Below are 21,004 nucleotides of genomic sequence, written 5' to 3' on the forward strand. Positions count from 1 at the left end.
CAGTGTGTACTGCAAATGTTATTTTGATGTGAGTTTGCATCAGGAAAATATCATAGAAGTGATGTTTTGTCCTACCTGATGTGTTTTCGTACTGAATATTCAGTACGTTCCCAAATACTCGCCAAAAAAAATTTGCAAGTGATTCAGATGGGAATCGAACCCATGACCTCTGATCTCCAGATAACTAGCCTGGCGCCATAACCACTACCTTACTGAGCTTGTGTTTGGTGTTGAATCCAATCCCCAAGTAGTAACGGGGACTGCAAATGCTATTTCGATGTGAGTTTCCATCAGGAAAGTATCAAGTATTAATGTGTCCTACCAAACATGTTTTCGTACTGAATACTCAGTACGTTCCCAAATGCTTGCGAAAAAAAATTTGCAAGTGATTCGGGTGGGAATCGAATCCACGTCCTCCAGATAACTAGCCTGGCACCATAGCCACTAGCCTGGGTACAGCAGGTACTGCAAATGCTATAATTATTATGCTGAACTTTAAAACAGAATACTTTTTTTAGCTTTGAGCGCTGTAAGTTGTGTTTGGTAAATTGTTTGAAGAATGCACGTCTTGCGTAAGTCTTGCATTGTATCCTAGGAGCAGAAAGCTCTCTGCATTTTCTGGTAGGCTACCTGATGATGTCATTGTTTCCTGGCATGGCTCAAATACTAGCAAGCATATTGTATATACTTGCGTATAATACAAGGCTTAAAATAGCAAATTACGAGCTAAAAACGGGATTTTTGAAATCATGTTCATCTTATGTGTGGATCATCTGTAACATGCGAATTTAGTACTGCAATGAACCTACTAAATCTTAGTGTGAATGAACACAATTTTAAATACTGGGAAATAAGATTTTGATTAATATTTAAAAGCCTATAAAATGGTATTGTATTCTGAACATTAGCCCTGCATTTGGCTCTGTTTTAGCCAGCTAGATGCAGTATCAAGACCATAAAAAGTCGCAAGAATTATGAATTCCGAACCTTCTCAAACTCGGGGTCGTCTTCTATTTATCTATTCGTCTACATTCCACCAAAAGCAATAATCATTAAAATCTTTAATTTTTCATGAAGTTTTCAATTGATGGACTTAATTTGTATATTTTCATTTGTGTAAAAAGTAGGGAATCAAAGAAAAGGTCACATGTGTCTTTGACCTCCTAAATCCACAGTATACTGAAATGATCGCACTATCCTATCTTAATTTTTGTTTAGCATCCTCTTGTGGATATGCTCCTTTTGTAGTAGCCATGATAATAAATCATCAATATTATATTTCCGTAATAAGAACATAATGTACCTGAATATTTATAGAATCTAAATTGTGATTTTTTTAAATGTTTTATTTTCAAAGGTGGTTTCTTCTCATCCCTGTTTTCAAATCTCTTTGGCTCGAAAGAGATGAGGATACTGATATTAGGCTTAGACGGCGCCGGAAAGACGACCATTTTATACAGACTTCAGGTTGGAGAAGTTGTAACGACAATACCAAGTAAGTCCATTGTAATGATGTTGAGTTGGGTTTCTTTTTTAATGTGAAACATACCCTTGAGAATAACCCAGGCAAGTCTGAATAACCAGTGGGGTCCTTGTTGTTGTGAATTGGGCAGTGCATTAATACATCCATAGTGTATATAGATCATGGTGGTTTAGATTGGTTTGTTATTGCAGCCAGTATGTAATATTCATTGGACAGTAGAATGCTAGCTACGCAAGTAATAATGAGACACATATAATATTAAAATAAATATTGATACTACATCATATTTGATCCCCATCAGGTGTGGGTGTGTACAATCATAACATATTTATTTTTTTATTTATTTAGGCACACAATACATGTACCAAGGATTGTCAATAGCGAATATATCACTGTCCTACTTGTAGGTAACAATCCCTTTCACAAGACAAACATACACGCATAATGCTTTACACGAACTAAATCTCAATATGAGATTTTAGGGAGTGGAGTTCTTTTGGTTGTGAGAAAAAATCCTGCAACACTGACAGGAATTGAAACCAGGACCCTAAGATTGGAATACAAGCATCTTAACCACCAAGCTATTGAACTCCACTCCGATTTATAATATAAACATATCAATTATACTAAAACTGTAAAGTGGTATTTTATGTAATCGTAAAATTTTTTTTCGTGTGTGTTCTCTTATAGCAATTGGATTCAATGTTGAATCAGTTACATACAAAAATCTGAAGTTCCAGGTGTGGGATTTAGGTGGTCAGACAAGTATCAGGTATTGTAAATGTCCATTAATTAATTTTAACGTCTGAAAATCGATCAAATATTTTTTTGTACAATGTATATGAACAAACCTATCGATGTTGGCCTAGCCTAGGGCCTAGTGGAAATAATCTTGTGCTAAATGTTTTTGTATTTTCCAGGACCAAGCCTGAAACATAGTTGGCTTTATAACCAATATCGAGCATTTCCATAAAATAGCTCCTTCGAGCTCCTGACAACTGTCAATGCGTGTCAGCGATAAAATGTAGCAATTTTATGGAAACCTGACTTGCTTTTTTTTCCTCCTGTTTTTTGTTGTTTTTTTTGGTTTTTTTTGCCTCCATACATCAAACTGTTAATCAAAGTGAAAGCATTAGTAGGCATATTATTGTTAGTACAGACCACACCAGAAACTAGTGTACAATTTAATTAAACTCCAGCTTTTGTAAACATAGAACATATACCCTCAGGTGTTTTGCTGCTGTTTCATATACTACTCATAATTCATGATTTAATTTATCTTCATAAGACAAGCATCAGAACACTGTACAAAGAGCCTACCAGTGTTACTAATGATAGATAAATATTATGATTCACAATTCAATAGAAAATGAAGGAAAAATAATGATACAAAATTTAGAAATATTACATTAACCGATTTACTACAAAAATATAGAGTGGAATATGAATTCTTACCTTATTCTGATATGTTTTTGAAGATTAGTATCAATCCTTATTCTTTATTGTTTTTGTTATTATTAATATTATGGATTTTCTATTCTTCAGGCCTTATTGGAGGTGCTATTATTCTAACACCGATGCCATTATTTATGTAGTTGACAGCTGTGATAAAGATAGAATTGGAATATCCAAATCAGAATTAGTTGCAATGTTAGAGGTAAGATCTATGGTAACACTACAATCAACTAAAAACACTTCTAAATTGATATTATTAATAACACTTAATGTAAACAACATTTAGGCACGAAACATAAATGGGCCTTCGCTACTGTACACCGGCGAGACAGTGACGTTACTTTGATACAACTAAAAAATTGAGACCAACTCTGAAAACCACTCATATAGTTTTAAAAAGTTAGTATTCAGAAGTCTTAGAATTGGTTGAGTTTTTTTTCAGAATTCTGAGACTTCTTAATACTATGTCACCGACAGGAAGTCCGATTTCACCGACAGCAGCATAAGTGGCAAACTTGCATAGTAATCACTGCCTTTGCAGAAGTCTTGTTTTTGCTATTATGGCTTATGCTATTATATTATTATTATTATAATTATTTTATTAGTATAATACCAAACATATTACTTTGATTTTATTTATTTGATATAAACAATTATAAAAACAACTAAACATCACAATGTATGTGTCTATCTCTCCTATTTGTAGGAAGAAGAATTGAGTAAGTCTCTACTATTAGTGTTTGCAAATAAGCAGGATATGGAAGGCTGCATGACACCGTCAGAAGTAGCAAGCTCACTAGGACTTCCAGCGTTACGAACTAGAAAATGGCAAATATTTAAAACCTCAGCTATCAAGGGAGAAGGCTTAGATGAAGCAATGGAATGGTAAGGACTTACTGAGGAAATTTTAATAATAATTTATTTTTATTTGTAATTTATTTACCAGGATGAAATCATATTCAATGAGGAAAGCTTAGCACTACAAAGAGAAGATAAACTGAACTACATTGTAACAATAATAATTTCGGATTTTCATAACCTTTTCAACTGTTAGACATCTCAAAATGCTTCATGTTGTTGCTACATGGTTTATTGGAAAATTAACAATGATAAACAATAGTATTGATAATAGAAATAATAATATTGTTTTGATGATGGTTTTGCATCAGGAAGTTTAATAAGATTGATGTTTTGCCCTACCTTATGTGTTGTGGTACTGAATGCTCAGTAGGTTCCCAAATAAAAACAATTCGGTACAATAACACGTCATGTAGAGTAAAACATCAGTCTTATTATTATTATTGATAATAATCGGAACTTATAAGGTTCATATTACCCTGACCTATGCGGGTCATAAAATATATTACGATAGAAAACAAGTATATTTAAAGTATAATGAAAGTTATGGGGAGTTCATCTGCCCTTTGTACAACCACTTCTCTGGCCAATTTCAAGCTACCTCAGTACAATACAATACATTACAAGCCTACACCATTAGTTAAAAATTTTAATATTGTGTCTGATAGCGTATATACAGTAATTTTTTTAACTTGTTAAAATTTTACTTATCTTTTTCTAAAGGATAAAACTCAAAAAGTTTTTTTTTAAATTACATTTATCATCATAGCAATAAGGTTGTCTCTGGTTTTACAATATAATATTTGCACACTCGTATTCAGTAGGTTTCTTTATTTTGTGCCCTGACAAGTCTTTTTGATAGATCGTGGTTATCTTTGATCCAATTCTAAATACCCCATTTTAGTAATTGTTATTGGTATTTTAGTTGAACTTCAAGATGACGACATTAGAATCATTATCTATGCCAGAGACAGCTGGTCTAAGTGTGTCATTTCCGGACATCTTGATGAGACAGACAGGTCCTAAAGTTTGTTCACCTCATATGCTCAGGTGCATATGATCTCTGAACCATGTGTCTGTAAGATGCTGACACCACCCCTCCACCTGTAAAACACACCTCTTTATGTGTGGTTCTGAAATTGATTTATGAAATGTTTCACCATTTAATCCATTAATTAATCCATGCTGTCATTAATGATGTCACGTTTCCCCATCTATCTATCTATCTTTTGCCAGATCACAATCAATAATGTAGCTTCAATATCGCCCCATTCATTCATTCTTTGTCTAGCCTTTACAAATATAACAAAAATAGAAATTACAGATGCATGAACATCATCAAGGATTTAAGGATTAGCATCTCATTTCTTAGTTTTCTATGCCCAACCTCTCCCAAAATTATCACTAAGAAAACAATCTCTAGAATTCATCATCCAATTAGTACAATACAGTACATATCCAAACAAGACTCTTTTCAGTTTGTACTTTGAACTATTTGTGATTGCAACAGAGTCTTTAAATGGGGGTGAAGTGAGAGGGATTGAGAAATAAATAAGGGAGTGCTAACTGACAAAATAAGGTTTTTAAGTACCACTTGAGCATAGTTGTTTGCTTCAAAAATATCAATAGATTAGGGGCTCCAGTTTTTTTTTAACTTCCCCATTTCATCATTGTACTTGGACCCGACCAGTTTTCCTATTTAACTGCCCAGGTTACACAACCATATGAAAACATCACTCTTGATATATTGATTAATTGTTAATATTTAACTACGTTGAATCTAATTGATTTGATATTTATTGACCATAGCTCATTATTTGGACCCTTATAGCAAGCTTTTCACAGTTAAAACTGGTGGCAATGCGTGTTCACTGACCCATGGAGTTTTTGTGTCCACCTGTGACATACAATTTATAGCATACCACCTTTTTGGAAGAGATGTTTAAACCATTGGGCCTATGTGCAACACCATGCTCTATGTGTGCCAGCCGACAGTGTTGTCTTACATGTTTGACGGGGCCCTGAAGTAAGGCGGGCTGATTAGAGCCTCCTTCAGAGTCACAGAATAAAAAATCTATGGAAGGATTCACAGGGAGAGTTTTTATAGCTTTTAGTATGGCCCAAATTGTGATTTTGAACCACAATGTCAGGGCAATCAAAATAACGTTATTTGGATAGAAAAGCTATTTTTGATTCGACGTCTTTGTTGTGGCGTCGGACAAACGGAGGTCTAGGCCTGTCCAACGAGGAGGAAATTCCCCCACTGGCGCCATTACTGATGTGTGCATATGTAATCTGAATGGATTAAACTCGGGGGTAGTGCCACACAACCCCTGTAACGTGTTCCTGAGAGCCAAGTTTTGACTTTCCTAGTTACTTAACTAGTAACAATGTGTTTTTTAATTTTTACTTTATTTTAGGCTTGTGAAAGAATTAAAGACGAAGCAGTAAGCAGAGTTCCTTGAAATAGACTTCAGACCTTACTGGATCCAAAGTGCCACTCTGCTCTGTTTGGATTGAGTCTAACAAAACAGAGTGACCATGACATCCTTGTCAGACCGCAGTAAAGCCATGTTTTAAGCTCACCAAACCTTACACGAGGACAGAAAAAACATCTTGATACAGCTATGTACTGCTTCCTGTTAAAATAGAGGTGCAAAAAAATGTGGAAAATATTTAATTAACTTTTCTATAAAAAAAAAAAAAATAAGTGTGAGAAAAGAATATAAAATTTCTTTAATGTAATTTATTATTACTCAGAAGTTTAATGTTTTACTCATATTTAGATGTTTAATAGATTACAGAATACATTTGCAATACAGGTCCAAGAAAGTATATGCTGTTTACCACATTGCATTATGTGTGAAATACAGAATCAGTTGTATCTTTTTACATTAATAAAATCTTGTAAATTATTAAAATCTTGCAAAAATGATTTTCAACTACTTGTAGTCCCTATGGACTTTTCCATAAGTGACAATCAAACTTAATAACTGACTGATCTGACCAGCACCAGGAGCATCTGCCCATCCTAGAAATACACGTTTTTTTGAGTTTATGCTGTAGGTTTGTGGGTCTTTAGCAAAGATCTTATAATAACAAGATAGTGTTCTCTGCCATTCTACGATGTTCAGTAAAGAAGCATAAAAGTAATTGGAACTAAGAGAGTGCATCCTAGTTGTTACTATGGCAGTTGTTCCAGAATTTGCACGTACATCATATATGTCGGTGTTCAAAAGTAATTGTGGGAGGGCGTCCTACACTGCGTTGTTGCAGAATTTTCACTCAGAAATCACAAAGAACGCTATCTTGTTATTACAAGATCTTTGGTCTTTGCAACCATATCCAGCAGGCAGGATTTACTGGAAAGCTCCATTGCATGAAAAAGGTAGCAAGAACTGTTGTCTGGATACAAATTTCTCCCAGCATGCAATGTGGTAAACAATCTTTGAGGATATTTTGTAGAGTGTACTGTAAGGATGTCCATTTATAGTTTATAAAAAACTGTATTTTACTTTATAGTTGTCCCACTATAATGTTGTGAAAGAATTGTTGTATATATACATATAGACGAAAGTATTGTACATTTTGAATTAACTTCCATAAATTCGATCCTAATTAAGAATTAGAAAAGACTTGCACCCATATTCTTAAAACAAACTTTAGTTCTATCTAACTATTTAGAACAAGGCTTATAAAATGATGTCATTTCAAATTTTTTTAAATAAACTTCTACTGGAACATTGACTAATTTATACGCACCTGTACAATGAATACAGGCCAAATTTTCTAGCCTAGCTAGATTTCTTTCTTTCTTTCTTGCATTTTAGTGCAAGGAAGAAATACGACAGGATTCTGCAGTAAGCTCATCCCCCTTAAACACAAAATTGGGCTGATTTTGGGGAGTGGGCTTATTCCCAGGAAGGAAAGGCTGGTATGTAATATTATGCATACAATAGGGGGTGGGCTATTACTTGAGGAACTAAAACTAAAATTGACATTCCAGCTTTAGCTTTAATGGCTAAATAAACATGTTGACGTAGCAGTCTTTGCGATAGTCATTTTCCAAAATGTTTCACTGTACAAGAAAAATTGTCACCATTAATAACAAAGATCTATAAATTTTATCATCTTTAATGACTGTTCCTATACTCAGATATTATTTGTCAATTAAGTTTTGGACAAATAAGTAATTGATGGTCTCATGTGAATTATTGGAAATGTGTTTTCAAATGACAGATAACAGCTTCACATTATTCTGCATTACCAGTTCTCAAAATAATTTGACAGCTTCTTAGTTCTCTCTGACATCGTGGTAGTCTTTACTTGGCAGCAATCTGGAGCTGACTGCAAATTGTATTTGATTTAGTCGTACACTCTTTGTGGACGAGAATCATAGTTTGAGTTTGCAATGAGTACTCGATGGAACTAACTTTGTTTTAAGAATGCATGTGTTAGTCATTTAGTGGTAAATTATATGTTACATTTAACCAGATGCCTGGGATTTTTTTATAGGTTTTTTTCAACTACCATTACATATTTATTTACAAGGATTTTTTTCTTCAAAACTTTTAATAAACAAATTATCTCATTCTGATTAAGGGTTATAGATGTTGAGGTTGTTATATTGGTTATTTCATAGAAAGGTGATGGATATAGCATAGTAGATTGCTGCTATAAAATCAAAAAAAGGTTTCTATGCAGTTAAGCTTCCCTAAGTTGACTTTGCTTAACTCGAATAATTTATAAGTCGATCCTATTTTACATGCCAAAATTGTTGTGTTTTCCATAAGTTAACAAACTGTAAGTCGAATTTCATTCAAGTCGAACAAGTTTTCAATGACATTTTGGATTCAACTTAGGCAAATTCAACTGTACATAATTTATACACGTTTTGTAGTCATGTAACTCCTCTTAACAAATGGATATTAATTAATGTTAGCCACCGATGTCCTGAATGAAGTCTAGTAGGGTACTGGATTGAAAGGCTACCTCACAGCTTAATTTAAGCTGCAATCGCACTGGACTTCTAGAAGGGAAGGTTTCAGCGAGACTGTTGGTAAATTCCAATGGGTAAAACATACCACTGTTTGCACTTAGATATTTGGAGTTAGTCAGTCAGTTTTACTGTGAGAAATTGTAACACTAACCAAGCCGTTAAAATCAACTATTCAGTGCGCTAATCTGTGAATCTCCATTGAGAAGTTTTCATGAGAGGCAAGTTTCTGGGCTGTTTGCACTAGACTAATGGTAAAGTTAACCAGCGTCTCAACTAGTTTTACCGGAAACAGTCCAGTGCCGTTGCGGCTTTAAGCTTCAATTGTTGATAATTACTTAAATTTGGAAAAATCTTCATTGAAAATATCGAATGATAATGAACGTTAGTTCCATTGTATTGTCAGAGGTCTCTGATTTAAAACCCAATTTAGTTGTTTTAGATTTTATTCTCAAATGAGTCGCCTCTACCATAAAGTAAGTCTTGTTGCAACAGAGACCAGTTGTGGCAAAGACAAGCCAAACAAGTCACTCATCGCAAATCCTGTTTCAGAGATAAAGGCCAAAAGATGCAGGAATTTCAACATTTTTAAATCTATTTTATTACACTAACCTAAATTATATATACTGTATATCTATATATCTCCATTCTCAATGTTATAACAATCATAAAATTTCAAGGCTAATTTCTTAAATATTGTTCTTTAAACAGTTGTAGTGTATATTTAAACTCTTGTAACTTCATAACGAAATGTCGGATAGCTTTTATTTTACTCTTTAACCCTGTATTGATAACTAAAAATTGATTTGTGACGAGTGACTAGATGGATTGAATTTGCCACAAATGTAATTTTGACAGCATTGCTTAATACTGTAATAGTGCTGAATATACTTTGCATGTTGATATGGTATGGAGCCTTTTAGCAGTGTGGCACTTAAACAATTTTTTGGAGGTTTCAGTGGAGTGGTGTGCCTAGCATGACAATGGCATGGTAGTAGAATATGGAGGCCAAATGGATTCCCACAGGGGAACCCTGTGTGCCAATTTATAAAGGAGCCAATTATTTAATTGGGGAACACTACTTTGCAAAAACCTTTTGACATTTTGATAGTGCCATTTTCGGACATCTAACGGTGCCTATTAAAATTTTTCTCACCTGATCCCCGAAGACAGGCACTCACTGTGAGGTGAGGGCTAAAAAACAGTGAATCCAAGTGAGCACTAGACGATGCAATATCATCTGCTGTTTTTCGGTGGCAGTTGGAACAGATTGTCATTGAAAACCATCCGTTCCGCATGTGTTGTGGCATTTCGTTCAACATAGAATCGCATCGGCCATTAGTCGCGGGCACAGCATGATAGGGCTGTCTGGGATCATCATCTTTGCATATGAGGTCAAGGTCAACTGTACTTCAAACTGGTCTTAGACTATTGATATTGAATTCCTTGATCAGAAGAAGCACCACTTCATGAATTGTATACAGTATGTAGGCTGTACAACTGTTGCCAATAAAATGGAAATGGTTCCCAACAATATAAAAAAAAAAATTACCAGTTATATTGTAGTTGTATCTTAATATTTTCACTCTGGAATATTACATATATTATGATTTATAATATATAAATTGTATAATTCGTTCAAGTGTATAGCACTATTGATAGATCAACAATAAATTATATAAATGTTAAATTTAGGATCACAACAGAAGGCTGGCAAACTTATTTGAATTGTTTGTTGCTAGTATAATTACAGGTGGCCATAAATTATGTGGTTGAATAGCACATGGTTTTTGAAGTCCAGTTAAAGCAACTGGTACAAACGAATATTTAAAGATTGTTTTTACAGTTATTATATATTGATTTAATATTAATTGCATTTAAATTATTTTAAAACTGTACCTGCATGCAATTTATGTATTTGGTAGTTCTTGTTTATGTTCATTATGGGGTGTCTGCTGCCCTCTATAGTCTTCAGAATTTTTTTTTCAAGCCGTCGGGGTTATTTCTCTTTATCCATATAAATATCATCTGAATGGTTTGTTTTATATTGTATTTATTGAATTTCATTTTAATTGACAATTTGATTCTAATAATAAATGTCATAGATTGTAATGTCATTGTCTATTAAATTAATTAGGCCATTTTCATTCTTAGGAACTCTAGTGTCTTTTGTTGTTTTGTTTCTCATTGTGCAAAAGAATAATAAAAGTGTGCTAGTGATGTCATTAAAAAGTCCTCGTAGTACAAATATATAATTATTTAAGGCTAATCATATTTTCCCATAGAGACAATTGGTGATCGGATAGTCGTCGTGACCTATGGGTGGTACACAGCAAGCGATACTTGGTACAGAAAAAAGTCTTCCGATTTTTCAATTGTTCATATTGAACGTCAGTAAACCCTATATTATTCCTTCGAGTCAAATTTATTAGAGGTTGGGTAAAACGTCTGATCAAGCACGAGACTTTCTATATTGCAATGGTCAAAGAAGACAACGTTAACATATTTACCGCATTCGGGGAAATATACCAATTTTATTTGCGCACAAAAAGTTTCGGTACGATACATTCGTCATTGTACCTATAAACTGAAAAATCAAATTCAGAATAGTCTTTATGACAGTCCAATTTTATTGTTTTATTACTTTTTTATTAGAAGTACATATAAGCCAATTCGTCGATTAAACTACGCATGCCCGTATCCAAGTTCGACATCGACATAAACCTATGTTGTGTGTATTTTTTGTGTATCTCGATTGACCTTGATACGGGTATAAGCACTTCAAACTATGAATTGACTTTAACCCTAGATCCTCCAATTACTTTTCGGTTGTTTTACTAAATAAATTGTACCATGGGCTTAGAATATATCCACCGTGTTAATTGTAAGACAATATTCAGCAATTTTGTTAACTTTGCGTTATATACACACTATTCGGACGATTCTATTATTTTCTACGTGAGGTCCTGACAGGAAATTGTTATACCGTAAAGCCTCGAATAGGAGCCTCAAGATAGTATAGACTTTTTTCGAGATAGTACAGTACATACACTGTACATGAATTTCAAATAAACAAAATAAATTTAAAACACGCTTGATTTATACAGTACCGTAGTTTAGGTGATGAATGTCGGTTAATACACTCCTATGATACAGACTGATGTTACAGTGGCCCTATTTATTGTTTTATGGTAGTAATTCCTGAAAATTACAGCATCCATTTTGAAAAAAGCCCCCCACCCCGTTTACATTGCAAAATTAGCCTCGAATAGAAGCCCATCTCGAAAAGAAGCCATTATCGAAAAGAAGCCCAGGGCTTCTATTCGAGGTTTTACAATATATTGGTTCACGAAATAGACATCTATAATATAAATACCAGAGATCCAACTTCATTGATTATAAGAATATAATTAGCACCGTCTGTTGTTACTTTAGTCTGTTCCCGTGTTCACAGGAGAAGGAGGGTAAATCTTTCGATGAATCAAAAAGAGCAAAATATGATTGTTGGTGGTGGGGGGGGGGGGGAAGTACCGGGTGTTGATTTTGTGATGCAAGGATTTAGAAACAGTGCTTAGAAATATCGTGATCGCACTCAAACATTTTTCTTTCACAATCACTGACATTACCAAATACAAATTGGAATTCTAAGAATATTCAGAAATCAAGTGAATAAGAGAAAATCTTTGCTCATTTTATCCTGATATCAGTATCGGTTGAAAATATGCAGACACCGTAAACACTGAGGCGTCATAGACGCACCAACAGTCGATTTAAATGTAAAGGTCTGTCCACATTATAACATTTTATGTGACAACTTCGTGTAATTGTTAACTCAAAGACAGTATTACATGCCAGTCCTTATCACTCGAGTGGCCGAGCGGTAAGGACAGGGGTGTCGCTAGCCTTAATATCGGCTATGGTTCCTGCCGCTCCTCCCCGGTTCATGGTAGAACCAAGTCTTCTCGGATAAGGACTTAAAATTGAGGTCCAGTGTATACAGCTGGCCCGTGTGCACTTTTTTCCCCTCCGAAGCATGACTTTAAACCGACCAATTTGAAATAAGATGTGAATTTGCATCTTAATTAGTTTAGACTAAACCTGTTACAGACTGCAAGGAATTAATTTTGATAAGTTTTAATGTCTCTATGATTTAGGCCTAAGGTGTGTCTTTCATTCATAGTATTCATGTACTTTATCGCGATTTTTTGCCACCAATTTTCCCCATTGTGCTTATATGAACAAAAGTGTATAAGGTGCGCATTATTGTGCTCTCTGTATTATTTTCAGGCTTCTCACAATTTGTCAAAACTCATTCTCAATTTTGTTTCAGGTTGGCTTTTTTCATCAGGGCCCAGTATTGCTTTATTTGTTCCATGTCACGTCACAGTTTAAATTTTTTTTCCAGGCCTCCATTCACAGTATATATCGAGAGTCATTTTTCAGATTACTTTGGCAATTGGGCGACATGCCCATCATTGTTTATTGTTCTGGCTTCCAACTGATTTGTTATATTTCTATTCAGTTATTGGCCGTATTCGACTGGTCGTTCTTCATTAAACCACGCCCACCTGCACAGTGGTAAAATAGAAAACTTATAAATACTCGACATTTTTTTGAAATTTAATCTAAAATTATATTAACACAAATGTTGTTGCTAAACTGACCATTCGGCCATGTTTGTTTTGGTCACGTGGATAAATTAACGCTGATTAACGCACTCTGGTTACGTTAATTTTCGTTTTCAACGAAGTCTTTTTACGAACCAGTCCAACGAAAATAATACCCAACGAAAATTCGCAGTCAACGAAATGAACCAGTCGAATAAGCTCAATGTGAATATAGTTCCTTTTCGTTCATAACGTGTTCGATACAAAAAAAAATGTCTGTTTCCTTCGCTTTGCTATATCAGTAGATCCATCTGGCAATTCATGGCTAACACGTTATCCACTGACAATGTAGGCATTTCTTTTGTCATAATAAATAATCATTGCAATTGTGAACGCGCTACCAAAGTTTAATTCTGTCGTTGAGACTCGTATTACGTCAATTCGTTTTTTTTTGTAGCAGCACATCATCTCAATATACAGTAATGCGTAGGAGGCATATCTGTTGTTACAGGTGTTAGGCCTAATTCGATTTAGCCATGGGCTAAAATATCGTTCGTAAAATATCCGATATCCGTCAGTGTAAAAGTTAACGCGCGTTAGCAACACCAATTTTAGAACATGAATGTGTTCCAGTTCTTAATTTCTTGTGATGATGTCGTCCCTTTAAAATTTTAATTTACAGTTCAGCCATTGGGCTGCCAAGTATTATCTTTTGTGTATTCATTGTTTGTTATGGTACTTTATTGTCAATACAGAAATAAAGATAATAACGCGTTAATTATTCATTTAATTGCAGCGGCAACGCGTCAGCAACTGCCGACGTCCGTCATTGGAGTCGGTAAACCTGATCTTCGTCGGTTCTTGAAAGAGTTACTCGACACTCGTGCACCACCTGCAATAGAATGTAAATTGATATTTTTAAAAATTCCATCTACAGTCCAACCTCCAATTCAAAAGCCCTCTAAATATCACACCATTCTTATTAATAGGTCCATGATCACAAAGGCCCGTAATCTCGAAAGTTTATTAAGTTATTATTAATCCATGATTAATACCATATTCAGATAGTCCTGGTTTAAATCCAGATAGTCATACACTGACGTTTGTTCGCTTCTGATTCTTACTGTTATAAGCCTAATAATTATAAAATTAGTCATAGACCTAATTTTTTAATGATTTTTGCGTTGCCTTCATTTATAGTATATTAATTATTAAACCAAATAATTATTAGATTAAATTCAACCTCAAATCAACAGCCAGCTCGAGTATAGGTATAAGTTACCCATAATTTTGAATTCACTTTTGTTCTAAAAGGAGCTCAAGACCTATTGGATACAGTTGACAGCATTTCGTTTAAATGTCATTTAATTTCCTCTAATTTTCACTACATTGATGTTTTATTATTCTATATTATATCCGAATGTACTATACACGATATTAACTTCCCAGAAAACACGAGTTCGAACAATAGAATTTCATTTACAGGTGAAATCGAATCACAGAACTATCATGGAAACAAAAGTATTTCGCATCAGCAACTCTTGATCGCTGATAGATGCTTCCTGAGTGAAATTAGACCATACGTTTGTCATAATAATAATATTATTAATAATAATAATGATAATGATAACAATGATTATAATAATGACGATAACGTTTTGCCATGCAAATCCAATATTTCTTACCATTAGTCCCAAATCCTACCCTAGGTAGGATGCTTGCTCTCTTGCCCGTCCCTGGCTTCTTTGTTGTGATTAATTTATCTGGACTGTTGTTACATTTGGAACCAAAGTCCAAAAATTGAACCGTAATATCCGTTTTCTCACCAGACACCGGAATTGAACCAGAAACTAATAGAAAAATAGATTATGAGAACATTATTATATTGAGAATTAAGTGTTATTCGTCAGACACATTTAAAATGATGAACAGGTTTCTTGCGATCAATCAATCGTTTATATAAGTAGTCCTACATGTACTGGATTTACCACAGAAAACCTCATGGTCTGCTGGTTGTGACAGCGACAAATCCCAAGTTCGAGTCTCTGTGGAAGTCCCTTTGAGATTTATTTCAGAGGCTGTTAACCGAAATTCGCTCATTCTGTTTGAAAATGCTAGTTATAGGATTATTTTATCAATAGCCCCTTGAGAGAAAACCCCGAGGGCCGGGATTAGTAACCCGGGCCACAAGGCTGAGAATTGTCATGAACAAAATGTAATTTATTTCTTGGATAATCGATGCAACTTGCTATTTCTCGATTGATTGTGGTTTAGATTATGCTTTGAATTCGAATTTCCTGTATGACCATAGGCTCCTATTATGACCCCCTTCGATTTTGGCTGATTTGGGTTCGTAAAATATTAAATCTCTATAGTTTTCAATTTAACAGTATGTTTGATCAAACATGCCTAGGCCTATAAATAGGTTTTTGCAAAGATATATTAGTATTTAATGACGGGAGGGAGACTTCTGCCTACTCATATCAATTCGTTAATAATCTTATTTTGTTTACTTTAATCAACTGTTCTCACTCGTTTATTAGCGCGATCCGTTATTTGAGTACATTGTTCGATAAATATTTTGATCAACATACGTTTTTAGCGAGCTCAAGTTTTATTTGGGGTTGATATCGTAGCTGGTTCTTAAAGTTGCTGGCATGGTATTGATTCAGGTTTTGCATTGATTCCTGCTGAACCAGTGCACTATCATTGTGACCCCTTGACCACACGATGCCGTCCCTGCCAGTGGCGTTGAGAGGGGGTCGGGGGTCGCTGTCCAGGGGCCCGGGTCTACTTGGGGGCCCGGACCAAGGTGAAAAATTTTCGGGGTAAGAACAAAATCTCCATAGGGCCCGAGCCCAAGCCAGGATGAAAACTTTTGTTCACATGGAATCATATTCATGTATGTGGGTTTGGGCAAATAGGGTTTTAGGAGGAGACTTAATTTGGGGAGCGGCCGAGTGGGGGTCCCAAGTGAAGGGGGGGGCATGTGAGGTGTTGCCCCGGGGCCCTTACTGGCTCTCGACTCCACTGGTCCCTGCTGATTGCCAGTGGCAGTAGCAGGGATCGCCATCAAGTAACGATGGCTATCCACTCAGATCCAACCAAGGACTTTTATCTGATACAGTTAAAAGTTCTTGATCCAAATAGTGTAACCTACCTCTAGTCGTGACGCCACTATATGCTATAAGTTATCAAAAATTATGAAGAATAGGAAAAATACGATGCCAAACCATCGATTTTGTTTTTACACCAATGCTCTACCGTATTAGCCTTGTTGTCCCACAAGTCACACATGCCTGTCACACAGGCCTGTCACACAGCAGTGGCGCCAGAAACGAAGCCTCGGTCGACGGTCCGGAATAAAGTAATCCCTGGTACGGTTCATGGAGAGAGTTTTGGATAGGAATTTTTTTTTCGTCTGTTCGTCGGACGACGGTAGGGGAGGGGTGCTCCCCTGCCCCCACCCCAATGGCTGTCTCTTATACACATCTAGATGTGTATAAGAGACAGGGCTTCTCACAATTTGTCAAATCAACATCAGGCAAGAAAATTACGAATTACCCAACAAATTATTGTAGGTCTATATAATATGTTACTTTTTGTATGTACAAAAAGAAAAAGAGAGACAAACATTTATAGACAAAAATAGAACTGTTTTAAGTAATTTTGTTTCATTAGGTCGTTTACTGCTGTGATTACTATGCGTCCGTTTAAACAACCCTAATGGACTGGTAACGAACGGGTTATTGTAAACCACATATAAGGTAGTATGCTGTCGTGTGCTGCTGGGCAGACAACTATCAAATGACACTAATTAACACAGAGATTTCTTGTATGTACATTGTTATTAAATATAACCTACGTTTAACGATGTTTAAACAACATGGCCATTATTGAAACAGCACTTCGTCGAAGTAGCCACTTTCCTTAAAAGCAAACATCTCACAAAAGCTCGATAAAAACGCTGATACCTTACGAGAGCGAAACGACTTGTTATAGCTCCGTAGAGAATCAAAAACTACTATCAACCATGTTTACAAAGGCTCTAGCATGAGCTGACGTGTTAAGCGCGCGTACAATACGCATAATAAAGTCGTAAATAATAATAATAATAATGATAATGATAATGATGATAATGTAATAATAATAATAATAATAATAACAATAATAATAATAATAATAATAATAATAATAATAATAATTAGAATAATAATAATAATAATAATAATGATAATGATAATGATGATAATGTAATAATAATAACAACAACAACAACAATAATAATAATAATAATAATAATAATAATAATGATAATGATAATGATGATAATGTAATAATAATAATAATAATAATAATAACAACAACAACAACAACAACAACAATAATAATAATAATAATAATAATAATTAGAATAATAATAATAATAATAATAATAATAATAATAATAATAATAATAATAATAATAATAATAATAATATTTCGATGTGTGTTTGTTTTGGATATATCGTATGAGTGATGTTTTTCCCAACTTGGGAATCGGATTCAACACTAGTCACTAAGCGCAAGCGGCACGGGGGTCAGCGGTTATGACATCAGGCGAGTGATCTGGAGGGCGTGGTTTCAATTCCCACTCGAATCATTTGAGATTTTTTCGCAAGTATTTGGGAATGATAACACGTCAGGTGGGGCAAACCATCACTCATAATATTAATAATATTAATAATAATAATAATAATAATAATAATAATAATAATAATAATAATAATAATAATAATATAATAATAATAATAATAATAATAATAATAATAATAATAATAATAATAATAATAATAATAATAATAATAATCATGATAAAGACAATTAAAATAATGGTAATTAACTACGCCTTAAATTTTCGCTTGCCTTGTCGCTCTGCGAAGGAATCGCGTCGGCTGACGACCATCGGCGTAGCATGTTCCCGGCTAACAATCAACTCTACACTTTCACGACTTGTTGAAGAAAATCAAAACTCATCTAATGCCAAAGCTTTGATAGCGAAAGATATGTTCGAGCACACTATTATTTATCCATTTGTTAATATTGTGTTTAGATAAAAACAAAGAAAAAATGTTATAGGATTTAAAATATTAATGTTAAATTTGCTTTTAAATCATATAAATTATCTATTTTTAAATGTAAAAGATAAAGTGTCCCAAATAATTTTCGAGCAAGAGATTACAGATTACAAGTCAATACAGAAATAACCTTAATATTTTACAAGCATTATACAGCTCAATAAATTCATCCCTATCAGGAGAAATCAAAACGAATTTTTTTCAGACATCACGAGTAAACAATATGCAGGAGGTAAAATAATGAAAGCTAAATGCTGTTTAATTAAATCTGGACTATCTTTTATGTATTCATAGACAACTTTGTGAGGAAGGCTTGACGAAAATGTCTCGGCTGAGCTACATATTTGTTAACATCTTTAAAACAATGATTCCAGTACAGTAGCGGATCCGGGAATTCGAAATAGAGGGGCCCGGGAGGGAACTTTTAAAGACAGAAGGTCCTCCCACCTCACCCCCAACATTATGATTATGACACTCTCCGATTTAAATTTTAACATATTTTTCCCCTTTTTTCTCCATTTTTTCTCCTTTTTTTTCTCAATTTTTTCTCCCTTTTTTTTCCCCCTATTTATAATTATTCATTAACTTACGCCTGCCAGTCATTAGCAAAGGCTAACATAAAATCTGATCAAGAAGTTGAACACAATATTGGAGCTCTAGAAACCAGTGACAAGAAAGCAATTGTTTGCTGATGCTGAAGTACCGTACCATTAGAAAACTATGGCAATTTTTCTAATAGTGAAAAGAGGGATGATGATGTTGATGACTATGGTGGTAGATAGCAATTTAGATTATCCATTGAATAACAGAAAGCAATACACTTTATAAGGCACATCTATGCGATTAAGAAACAAAATTTAGATAGCAGGTGTGGTATTAGAAGAGACAACAATAACTTATTAAATTCCTCACCCACTATACGTTGGTGCTACTGTTGTGGATTAACGGTTAATTAAAAAGTTCGTTGTGAGTGAACATTTGACGTGTGACGCAAGTGCGGACGAACTTTACGTGCAAACGGCTTTTATTCATCAGAAAATCTTTCAAACTTGTTATATCCATACAGGACGTGATATCAGCTTTCTGCATTCTGTAGTACCGTATGTATTGGATGTCATGTAATTAGTTTTCTTACCAAATAGGCCTATCCATCATGTAATTAAATGTTTGTTATAGTTGATTAATATTGATTACATTTATTATAAATTACAATTATTATTATCACTTTAATATAATACCATATTAAACAATGTTTTGCAGTGACGTTCTTATACATTTTCGTCAAAATCACGCATATGTAATTTGTTGGCAAACGGGGTTCTCAAAACTGCGCGCGATGTCTACCGCCTATTTTGAAACAGAAGACTGTTGAGTCACCACAACTAAGAAGCGCACATTTGAGATCTGTAAAATCGCCCACATTTGTGCATTTAACCGGAGCATGGCGGTATACCCCCATGGTCAGAGTCGTGTATGTCACACGATCAATCATCAGGGGCTGATTAAAGGGGGAATAGTGAGGATTTAGCGCACCCCCGCCCTCACCACCACCAATAACAAAATAATCAACACTTACTGCCGCTCCTTTCGACGAGTAGGGATCCTCTAGGAATGTCCAAGCTTTCGGCCTCAGCCTTTTCCATTTTGACGGCGCTTGTACTCTGTCCTCTGCGATGTTAAAATACGACGCAACGTCAGTGTCTTCAGCATCATCGTCACTTTCGAATTCTGGTCCAGTTAATTTGGCCAATGTTTCTTGTGCATCGCGATGTTGGGTGTAGCTTGACCAACAACACGGCTCAATTTGTTTCTCATCAATTCCCCAAAATTCTAACTCTTGCTCAAAAGCAGGTCCACAGACATCGCTCGGAGCGTGAAGATTCCCAGTTCTATAATAATTCAGGATCGCGTCGAATATTCTGGGATGGCGATCAAAATAAAACTCTTTATTTATGGCATCGTAATCAGAATTGCTCATCGCTGAGGGCTGGGTAAGCCATGCTAGTCGTGTGTCTGGTATGTTGGCTAATGTGGATTTGTAAGTCTCATGTCGAATACCTCCAACATTCAGTCTAATTTTGTTATCTTGTCTCGCTTTGGCATCTCGCAATGCTTGTAGTTGTTCTAAGGCAGATATATCAATGGAATGGCCGTCTTCCTCCATATTTTCGGTTATTTTGCCTAAAAACCCACTCATTGTCTTTTCAGCTGAAAAATAAAACATACAACATATGTTTATAAAAGAATATATCCCAGATCTATCATCCGATTTCAGGAAATTTTAATTAGAAAATTTGCCAAACCGGCCGGATGAAGTTCTGTATTGACACAATGGAGCTATGTAACACGAAGAAATCGATACAGCGTTTATTCAGTTCCAAAAATTATATACAATTAAATATATATACATACAGCACACACACATCGATACAAACATACTGTATATATACTGTCTCTTATACACATCTGTCCTCCCACCTCACCCCCA

At 34.8% G+C, this 21,004-nt stretch overlaps 2 protein-coding genes and 1 long non-coding RNA gene across 3 annotated transcripts in view; 1 reads left to right on the forward strand and 2 right to left on the reverse strand.

Annotated features, from left to right (window-relative positions):
- The window catches only part of LOC117108912 (ADP-ribosylation factor-like protein 1), an 11,829-nt gene extending 880 nt beyond the window's left edge, over positions 1–10,949 (forward strand). The window contains exons 2-6 of the mRNA XM_033251096.1: positions 1,358–1,495; positions 2,174–2,255; positions 3,029–3,140; positions 3,645–3,823; positions 6,217–10,949. Coding sequence (XP_033106987.1) covers positions 1,358–1,495; positions 2,174–2,255; positions 3,029–3,140; positions 3,645–3,823; positions 6,217–6,247 — 542 coding nt within the window. The 3' untranslated portion in view covers positions 6,248–10,949. The remainder of the gene's footprint in view (positions 1–1,357; positions 1,496–2,173; positions 2,256–3,028; positions 3,141–3,644; positions 3,824–6,216) is intronic.
- Positions 10,950–11,306: 357 nt separating this feature from the next.
- LOC117108953 lies at positions 11,307–15,245 on the reverse strand. Its single transcript, XR_004445441.1, has 2 exons — positions 15,085–15,245; positions 11,307–14,291 (listed from the first exon to the last, which is right to left on the reverse strand). It is a non-coding gene; the product is annotated as an uncharacterized LOC117108953 (long non-coding RNA).
- Positions 15,246–19,837: 4,592 nt separating this feature from the next.
- Positions 19,838–21,004, reverse strand: part of LOC117108927 (potassium voltage-gated channel protein Shab-like) — an 8,466-nt gene continuing 7,299 nt past the window's right edge. The window contains exon 3 of the mRNA XM_033251108.1: positions 19,838–20,724. Coding sequence (XP_033106999.1) covers positions 19,838–20,724 — 887 coding nt within the window. The remainder of the gene's footprint in view (positions 20,725–21,004) is intronic.

Source organism: Anneissia japonica, unplaced genomic scaffold (assembly GCF_011630105.1).
Source record: "Anneissia japonica isolate Jap-2015-1 unplaced genomic scaffold, ASM1163010v1 scaffold987_len1640505_cov201, whole genome shotgun sequence".
Lineage (NCBI taxonomy): Eukaryota > Metazoa > Echinodermata > Crinoidea > Comatulida > Comatulidae > Anneissia > Anneissia japonica.